This window comes from Lolium rigidum, chromosome 7 (assembly GCF_022539505.1).
Source record: "Lolium rigidum isolate FL_2022 chromosome 7, APGP_CSIRO_Lrig_0.1, whole genome shotgun sequence".
Classification (NCBI taxonomy): Eukaryota; Viridiplantae; Streptophyta; class Magnoliopsida; order Poales; family Poaceae; genus Lolium; species Lolium rigidum.
Window position 1 is genome coordinate 98,265,154 of NC_061514.1, and position 9,560 is coordinate 98,274,713.

Genomic DNA, 9,560 nt, shown 5'->3' on the forward strand with positions numbered 1-9,560 from the left:
TACCGTGAAGATGATTTGATCTGCAGAATTTTATGTCAACAGTTTCTGTCACTATGTCTTTCAGAAGTAGGCCGTGGGTTGCAGATCGACTAGTGAGAAATTGTTTGAATTGATCTACGGAGTAGAAGGATTTTTTATTTTCTTTGGAAGATCATATCTGCCTGGCAATGATTTTTTTTTTTTTTTTGAAGTCCGAGCTAATTTCTTGAAAGCAAGATCTTTCTAGTTGAGCTTTTTTACTCCCTCTGTTCCATGAAGTTTGTTGTCTGAGAATACATCTAAATTTTGATAAATCTCAAAAAACCATTTGGGATGATGGAAGTACGATGTTTTCAAAATAAAAATCACATAAGGAGTCTGATGAAGTAAACTTAAAAGCGCAAATTTTTCATCAAAGCAACACGAGTGATAATATCAATCATAAGTCACAAAGGTACGTTAGTCCTTTTTGCGATAGAACGATAGTACGGCGTACAAGATCTGCACGATGGTGAGCACGAGGAGGACAGTGCCGGCGAAGAGCGAGATGGCCTTCCAAGGGGTGTGGAAGTAGGTGTTGACGAACTGCGTGAGCCAGTAGGTGAGATTCCTACAGGTACTGCTCCAAAAGTACATGTACACCTGCTGGTACACGAGGCCGATGGCGCTGCCCCTGACGAGCACGAAGTCCTTGGCGAGCCGCTTGAACATGCCCACGACCGCCTCGTCCTCGTGGAGTATGTTCTCGATGACCCCCTCGGAGCACAGGAGCTTCACGTCCTGGGCTGACAGGAGGATGCTGCCCAGGAACTGAACGAACTCCGTCACGTCATTCCCGGCGCCGGCGTGGAGCCGCTCGAACGCCATCATGTTGAGAAAAAAGTACTCGCTGCTGTCGTCCATGACAAACCGAGGCATGGTCAGCACGCCATGCTGGAAGGTAACACAATGTGGGCTGGTCGTACTGCTGGCCTTGAACCTGATCCCGGCGTGGTAGAGCCCAAACGCCGACGGGATGATGTACTCCTTGTCCACTGTGGTCGAAGTCACCTTTTCCTGGCCGGAGAGGAAGCTCCGCCGGATAACATCGAGGGGGTGGAGCGCCAGCCCGATGCCGGCCGGAAGCGGCCGAAACATCGAGGACAGGAACATCAGCACCATTCGGTTGATGAATTCGTTGTTCTGGGCAGACATCCCAAGCATCAATCCGATGGTTAGTTTATAGAGAAATGCGCTGCGATGGCAATTCTAATATGCATGCAACGCTTACCGAATTATTGACATTCTCCAGGGCCATGATCTTCTGTAGCAGGAGCGGCAGCTGGTTCTCCATGATGACCATGTCCGGCCTGATGTGCGGAACTGTGTACAGTAGGCCATGCTCGCTGAAGACTGGATCGTTGGGAGCGTAGTCTCCGACGTTCTCCCCGGCCGCGGCCATCATCAATTCGAGCAGGAAGCACGCATCGGTGATCATCACCTGCAAAAAGCGGCTTCGGTTGCCTGGTCCACGCCACTCGTCGCCGAGATCCGCGTACGCGCCCTCCAACTGCTCCGCCATCTCCTCCACGGCGGCGGCGAACTCCCTAGCCGTCTTGCCGGATCTCCGTACAACGTGCCGGAGCGCGCGGCGCTTGTGCACCTCCATCGGCAGCAGGTCGGGGTCGCCATGGTGGTAGGGGCCGCGCGACACCGTGCGTGGCTTGTAGGCGCCAGCGCCGAGGATCTTCATGCGCGCCGGCACCAGGTAGATGCTCTGCGCCATCCACTTTGCCCCTTCCGCCTCTGGCTGGGAGTCGACGAGAGTCTTCTCCACGTCCACGACCCATGCTTCCAAGGTCTCATCCACCATTCCGGCTTCCGTTTCGACTGGAGAATTATGTGCCTACTCTTCTTCAGATGTTGCTTCCTCTACCGCTCTACGTGTACCGAAACCACGGCTAGTGACCGATGTGACTAAATGTTTACGGATGGATCTACCGCTCTAAGTAGGTTGCAAAGCTCACATGATTACTGTATAATAAGAGTTAACAATGGCTGAAGAAAGCTAGATAAGAATGGTGGAGTGATGGAGCTGGGAGGTATCTTTACCATCTTTTATTTTCTATATTGGCAGAGGCGGATATAGTTGGCTCTTTTCCCCTTTATTTGCTTTTCTTGATGGTTTAGGCCACTGTATGTTTGCTTCTCCTTTATCAATATGAAAGATAAAGCTTTTGCCACGTTTTAAACAAAAATTGTCAAAGGCAACGAATCCCCAAGCTAACAAATTTAACAATGGTAGAATCGACAGGTAGAAAAGAACGATGGAGCTAGAGCTGGCCAGCTGGGAGGTGTATCTTTACCGTGTTCTACTTTCTATGAAGAGAGGCAACGAATCTTCAAGCCAATAAATTAGGATGGAGTACGAGAGGCTTGCATCGCATCGACAGGCAAAGTTAAGCTTTATCCTAATAAATTCATCTTACATGAATCGCATCCTCGTGTTACATGAGCCACAATTTTGTATTTAAAGAATATAAGTATATGGGCGAATTCTGGTTTTTACTCCCAAGTTACACTCTTCTGACGCGAATTACCCTATTTACTAAATTCACACCCGAATTACTCCATTTAGCAAAACTTTTACCGAGTTTTACCCATATTTTAAGATTTTAAGAGAGATCTGACATTTCTTTTTCTGAATAGAAACACTCTAGCACTTTCACTATTACATCGGTACAAACATCAATAAAGTTAAGGGTTTGGACAAGGTGTTTCTACACCTGGGTGCATATGCACCCTTTATTTGAAATGCATATTAAATATATTTCTAAATGTCAAAAAAATACAAACAAAAATGCCTCGTGTATATCTTGACATGTTACATATTCACAAAGTTGTTTCAGAAAAAACCGATATGTTTTGTGTCTTGTACTAAAAAGACAAATTTTTGGTGTTAAAATAGTCTATTTCTCGAAACATTATTTGTCTTTTTTACATAGGGTACAAAAATTGTCGGTTTTACGTGAAACTTTACGTGTACTCATAGAACGTGTCCCTCTACATGCTAAATTTTTGTTCCTAATTTTTTACTTTTTGAAATATGTGTTATACACATAGGGTGCATATGCACCCATGATCAGTTTTGGTTATCTGTAAGGGTTTCCACTTTGTTGTCACAGCAACATTTTGCAGATTCGGAAGTGTAAAAATCACAAAACACCATAGTAATCAGAACTCCGAGAGATTGAGGGCATATCTTGGTTTGCAGCAAAAAAAAGAATGTGGCAAGCCAATAGCTGGCACTGTCAAGAGCTGCACAAATTGACAATATTTGTCGAGGTTTGGAAAGCAATTTCATACTCCTCGACAGTGATGCACGATTCAATCTTCTGGGCATCGCCAGTTATGGAGTTGATACGTATTTCCCTCATGCGCATCCGCTGCCTCGTGGATCGAGTTCCAGGCTCTGTTGTGGTTGTTGAACTGTGCCATGCTAAATATATTATTATCCGCAATGGAAAAAAGCATACTACATTCACTAATGTAAGAACTTTTAGATATTTTAAAATGGATTAGGATGAGTGAACCTACACAGCAAAATGTGTCTAGATACATGTATTTACAAAAGAAGGTAAAGGTCTTACATTAGTAAACCGAGGGGGTATAATAAATCTCACGCAAGAAAAACCTGGGCCTTTTCCTCTCACAGTTGTTCCCCTGGGCAACCTATGGCAAACCTTTAAAGAACTACATCTTGCTCGTTGCTCAGTTCCAGGTGGTAGAGAGGAACATGGATATTATTTTTCATTTTCCAGGTGAACAACATAGGCATTCTAACCGAGATGCTACTACATGTTTATGATTAATCAGGGAGTTGTCTGCCAGAAAAGATGAAGAGGTGCTACAGGTATCTCCTTGCTCACGGATTCACAGCTACCGAGTTCGACGGGCCAACCTGAAAAGCCAGCTCCACTACAGATTCTGGAAAACAAATGCATCTGTATCACAAAGAATATACATCATTACATGCTGCCGTTCAAACGTCTTGGCAAGCAGAGAAACTAAACTACGATACGCAAAATACACACACTTATACATTGCTCGAACTTCCTTCCTAGCCGCCGTTACGAGATGCTGAGTTCATCTATCGTTCTGGATAGCTCGGCATCAGTGGCAATCCCGTTGGTCCCATTCATCTGTTCCGTGGCATGGTCACCACCGCCTGAATTTGCTTCAGTGCTTGATTCAGTAAGCTTCGCACCGGTTACAGCTGTGGCGCATTCAGCAAACCGGTAGCAAGAGACGAGGTGGTCATTTGTCATGCCAGTGACTTGCATGAAGGTGTACACGACTGTTGGGCCTACACTGCGGAAACCCCTTCTGACCAAATCTTTGCTTATGGCGTCTGCTTTAGATGTCTTTACAGGAACCTGACGGGGATACCTGAATGTACTCAAAATTGGTCTGTGGTTCACAAAGCTCCAACAGTACTTATCAAATGACCCAAACTCCTCTATGATCTGCAATAGTAAGGACATGGTGATAAGAAAACACACAGTTAAAGAATATTTTTGGGCAAAGATCGCGCGCAGCTCTTTTTCAGTAAAAGGGGTGCAGGACGCTGGATGTCAAATATCAGTAAGAAAGGTAGAGGTTTATTTTGATATGTGGAGTTACGAAAACTTCAGTAGACTTAAATACAACCATATCATATTTTCATTTGTTCTTAATCCAAAAGCAGAACTTGGATTCAGCAATCGACTTTGGCACTACCGTGCCATAGAATTATTATGAGTAAAGGGGCAAGCTAACCTTCAGTATTTGTCGCGCATTCTCAATAACACCGCGCAGTTTCTGTTCAGATAACAAGGAGCTGCTAGGACTTCCCGGTGCAATGATCTTCCTCTCACTTAATTTGGAGACCAGTGCTGGGTCGAAATCCATAAAAACCTCCCTGTGAAGCACACAACCTAAGATGTTAGCAGGGTTGCCAGATGCCAATGTTATCCAAGCATATCAAAAGTATAGATAACTACCTGAATATAGATCTTTTGTTCAAAATTGTTGGCCATGTAAGCTCAGCTAATGAACCTGAGAGTACCAGCAACTCAAACAACTTCCTGTAATTAGCATATAGAAGTTCATAAGACATTCTTTAAAGAAAGATAAAACACCATGTTTTACAAAGAGTCCCATATGCGTAAACAAAGTAGTAGCTTATCAATGTTCATATTTGCATACTTGTCATCATGAACTGGAACTCCCCACTCTTCATCATGGAATGCAACATAACATGGATCTGCAATTGCAAGTGAATATGATTAAATTGTGAACGCAATAAATATAACAGTAAGATTTTGAAAGGTACGAATGCGGGCATGGATCATACAAAGCAAATGAAGCACCATGGAAAATAAGATAGGACAATTTGTACGTACGAGGGATTCTCAAAATAAACACCAGATTACTGGTACAAGCAGTTTGCTCTCATTGCACCAAATATGCACTTTAAATCAAAATAAGAAAAAAGAAAGATATCCAGCTATGCGAAAACTGAAAACACTAATGAATGTAATCCTACACTGTGCTAGGAATATAAGTTCATGTCCCCCAAATTTAGGATAGTCCTGCACTGGATTTCTGTTGCAGCTTTGCACTATTACTGTTAAAGGGATGACTCACGTGAGAAGATAAAACTGTTATTACATATTACAAGGGCCTTAGCAGTGAAAACAACATTATTGGAGCAAAAAGAGGCAGGAAATAAAAAGATCCAGTCCTGTATACTTTAATATCAAGCTTATGACCAGGCAAGCATGTGAAAAGTGATTCCTCAAACTTGCATTCCAATTTCGGAAATCTGTAAAGATTCTAGTAACTTCTTCAAATTAGTTTACAGGTTCGTGAAGGTTTCAGTAACAACCATCCATATTTGTGATCAGTGAAATTTGTTGAATTAGGATCTGTACATCGCTATTGGAAAACAACAGGAGTAGCCCACATGCATCATACTATGCAATATAATGCTAGCAATTATACACAAAATTCATGGGCATTCAGAGCAAATTTCTTTGGATAAGTCACACAAGTAGTCACATACAAACAGAGAAAGTCCCTAGCTTGCTAAGAAGGCAACTACCAGTTTCTCATTTTCACCTACTTTTTTTCAATAAGATTAGCAATAGGCCTATATGTAGCATGACAGATACTGCTCCTACATGTTCTTGAAAAAAAATTTGCTAGCCGACAAAACATTGTTTGACATTTGTAAGATAACGACCATGCTTATCATCTTACATAATATCCATGTATATGTTGTTTCAGTAAGTAGAACTAGAAAATACCCTTCACTAAATAACCACTGTGTGAAGCTTTTCCAGAGTAAAGCTCCTGTGTGATTAAGACCACTACGGCATGATTCTGCGGTTTCCTAGTCGCATCTAGTAAAACCTAGTTTTTGCATACAACTCAGTAGTGTTTTATACACACATCCACACCGAATCCATTTGACACATTAAACTAAACAAGAACAGTGATGCACTGAGTAACTTGTAACAGCAGAATGGCAGGCTTCTTTCAATGTAGCTCCTCCTTATGGTTATGGTGATAGCTTACTAACTACTTGATCATAAAATTTCTTAGTAATTGCAACATCTCTTCGTATGATAGAATCTGAGATCCTACCAGGCCGGTTACGTAGATTGTAGGGGTGGAAGTGTGCTGAACGGGGGAGAGGAAGGCGGCGCCGGCGGCTGGCCGCCGTCGCGAAGTTGGAGGAAGGCGGCGCAAGGGAAGGAGCGGCGGCTAGGGCAGGGAAGACCGACTCCTCAAGGAGTCGGCAATAACGATCTGTATGATCTGTTTATTGCTTGCCTGTTCACGTACGGATTACATCTAGTATTTATGAGCTGAAACTAAACAAACTAAATGGGCTAAGCCCCTAATTGGGCCCATGATTGGGCCCCCTCCTGGAATAAGTCAGGCCGGTCATAACATCTCTCCTCGCCTTCTCAAACAGCTCGTCCTCGAGCTGGATAGCTGGAAACTGCTGGCGGAACTCATCCCGGAACGGCGTCGGCCTTGGAGACGGCCGCGTCAGCCAGCCCAGCTGCGACGACATCAGCCGCAATGTCGTCTACGGTCTCCAAGTAGAACAGGCGTGGACAAACGTGGCCCGGTACATAGAGCTCGTCGCAGTTGAAGCACAACCCTTTACGACGGCGCTCGAGCTGTTCTCGCCGTGGTCAGCCGACGGAAAGGCCGCGTCGCGGCTGGATCGGAGTGCCCCGCATGAGTCACGGCCCGTGAGCGCCCGGCCTGGTGGTGTCGGTGGAGGGCGGGCGGCTGGCTGAACGTCGCTGGCCGGGAAGGCATGCTGCATGGCCCGGGCGCGCTGCTCGAAGGCACGAGCGTAGTACATGGCCGACCGCAGGTCCCGGGGATCCCGCATCTCCACGTCGACGCGAATGTGGTCCGGCAGTCCGCCAATGAAGAGCTCGGCGCGCTGCTGCCCCGTCACCCCGGGCGCATGGCATGCGAGGGCCCGGAAGCGGTCGGCGAAGTCTCGTACCGTGGTGGTGAAGGCCAAACGCCCGAGTTCCGCCAAGCGACCGCCGCTAATCGGGGACCGAAGCGTAGAAGGCGCAGCTCGCGGAAGCGGTCCCATGGGGGCATGCCGCCCTCGTCCCGCTCGAGGGAGTAATACCATGTCCGGGCGGCGCCGCGGAGGTGGTACGAGGCGAGCCAAGTCCGGTCCGAGGCGAGGGTGCGCTGCCCTCGAAAGAACCGCTCGCATTGGTTGAGCCGGCTGAGGGGTCCTCGACACCGTCGTACGTGGCGAAGTCGAGCTTGGCGTAGCGTGGGGGGGTTGGGCCGACGGCGCCCTGGCCGGGGTACTCCGCGCGGCCAGCGGAAGGCTCCGCAAAGCGCGAGTATGCCGGCTCCGGAAAGGAGGGCCTCGGAGGGTCCCCGGCAGCCGTGTAGACGGGAGGAGGCGCCGATGCGGCCGAGTAGACGGGCGGAGGCTCCGTCGCGGTCACCCACGCCGGGAGCTGCGAGGGCGACGGCGGAAACGGCACCCGCTGGATGGGGACGCCCTGGGGCAGCGAGGCGGGCCCGGCGCTAGGGGCCGGCTGCCACGACGACCACGGCGGTGGAGGCGGCGAGGCCGGGGGCGGGGCGGGTACGCCCTGGACGGGCGGAAACGCTGGCGCGGCCGAGATGGCGTTGAGGGCCGGCGACGGCGGCGGCGTGGTCATCCCCTCGCGTGCCGATCGTGCACGGGCGGATGCCTTGGACCGCGATGGCGAGATCGCGGATGGCCGTCGAGACCTCCTCGCCGCGAGAGGAGGGGAGCGACGTCGGAGGCCCCCGCCATGGATGCCGCGGCTCCCGTGGCGGGCGGCGGCTGCGAGGGCGGCGGTGCGGAAGGCGGCGGGTTGGGCGGCGCGGAGGTGGTGGTGGTGGCCGGCGAAGACGACATGACCGTACGAGGACAATCTGATACCAAATTGATAGAATCTGAGATCCTACCAGGCCGGTTACGTAGATTGTAGGGGTGGAAGTGTGCTGAACGGGGGAGAGGAAGGCGGCGCCGGCGGCTGGCCGCCGTCGCGAAGTTGGAGGAAGGCGGCGCAAGGGAAGGAGCGGCGGCTAGGGCAGGGAAGACCGACTCCTCAAGGAGTCGGCAATAACGATCTGTATGATCTGTTTATTGCTTGCCTGTTCACGTACGGATTACATCTAGTATTTATGAGCTGAAACTAAACAAACTAAATGGGCTAAGCCCCTAATTGGGCCCATGATTGGGCCCCCTCCTGGAATAAGTCAGGCCGGTCATAACATCGTAGCATTTGAAATCTTAAAGATCAGAGAGCCCTGAAATGCTGCAACCATAAATGAATGATAAAATCCTGGTCCCAGGTTTGCATCATTTAGGATCTAGCATTTTAAACTCACGAAAAATATAGAAGTAGTTTTGATCTGCATTTTGGATCTGATGCGGATTACCTCCTCATCCTATAACAAAACCACTACTGCAGTGCTAAAAACGACCACGCCAAACGAATTGCAGGTTTATATGTTCAAAGGAGCAGTGGTTCAAGAAAATACGCACCAGTATTAGCTGTCACCCAGGCGCACCTCCTCTTGAGGCCAGAAGCGCAACCCGGAGAAGCCGATCCAGCCTCCCTTTCCAGCATGGCAGCGAGCTTATGGTCAGTCTGAGGGACGGCCTTCTTCCTCCTCGGCCCGGACACCGGCCTCCCGATCCGCCCCGTGGAGGCGCGGCTGCAGAAGGAGTCCGTGGACGCGTCCGACGAGCACGACGCGTCGAGAGAGAAGCCCGAGCGCAGCAGCAGCTCCTGCCGGCGCATCCCCGCCGGCACGCTGAGGGACGGCAGCAATGTGGGCACGGCAGCCGGCTTCTTCTCCTCAGCTGCTCCAGTTGCTGCTGCTGCATCCCTGCCGGGCCTCGGCGACGCCTTCCGGCCCCGGGTGGCAGACACGGACCTGGTCCTGCTCCCCGCGGACCTCGGCTCGGAGTCTCCGCCGCCGGACGCCGGCGACAGCCGCCCTCTCGAGCTAGACCCGGACAT

At 49.2% G+C, this 9,560-nt stretch overlaps 1 protein-coding gene across 1 annotated transcript; it reads right to left on the reverse strand.

Annotated features, from left to right (window-relative positions):
• Window positions 1-4,088: 4,088 nt before the first annotated feature.
• LOC124675870 lies at window positions 4,089-9,560 on the reverse strand. The gene is made up of 5 exons (XM_047211936.1): window positions 9,080-9,560; window positions 5,206-5,263; window positions 5,001-5,084; window positions 4,777-4,918; window positions 4,089-4,484 (listed from the first exon to the last, which is right to left on the reverse strand). Exons 1-5 carry the CDS (start codon window positions 9,558-9,560, stop codon window positions 4,089-4,091), a joined length of 1,161 nt encoding a protein of 386 aa, XP_047067892.1.

What these genes read in the sequence shown, in the direction of transcription:
- LOC124675870 (XM_047211936.1), bottom strand. Translation starts at nt 9,560, where the DNA reads ATGTCCGGGTCTAGCTCGAGAGGGCGGCTGTCGCCGGCGTCCGGCGGC. An exon ending in GTTCCAGTTCATGATGACAA is followed by an intron (nt 5,085 to 5,205) that starts GTATGCAAATAT and finishes TGCTAATTACAG; the next exon opens with GAAGTTGTTTGAGTTGCTGG. An exon ending in AACAAAAGATCTATATTCAG is followed by an intron (nt 4,919 to 5,000) that starts GTAGTTATCTAT and finishes TGTGCTTCACAG; the next exon opens with GGAGGTTTTTATGGATTTCG.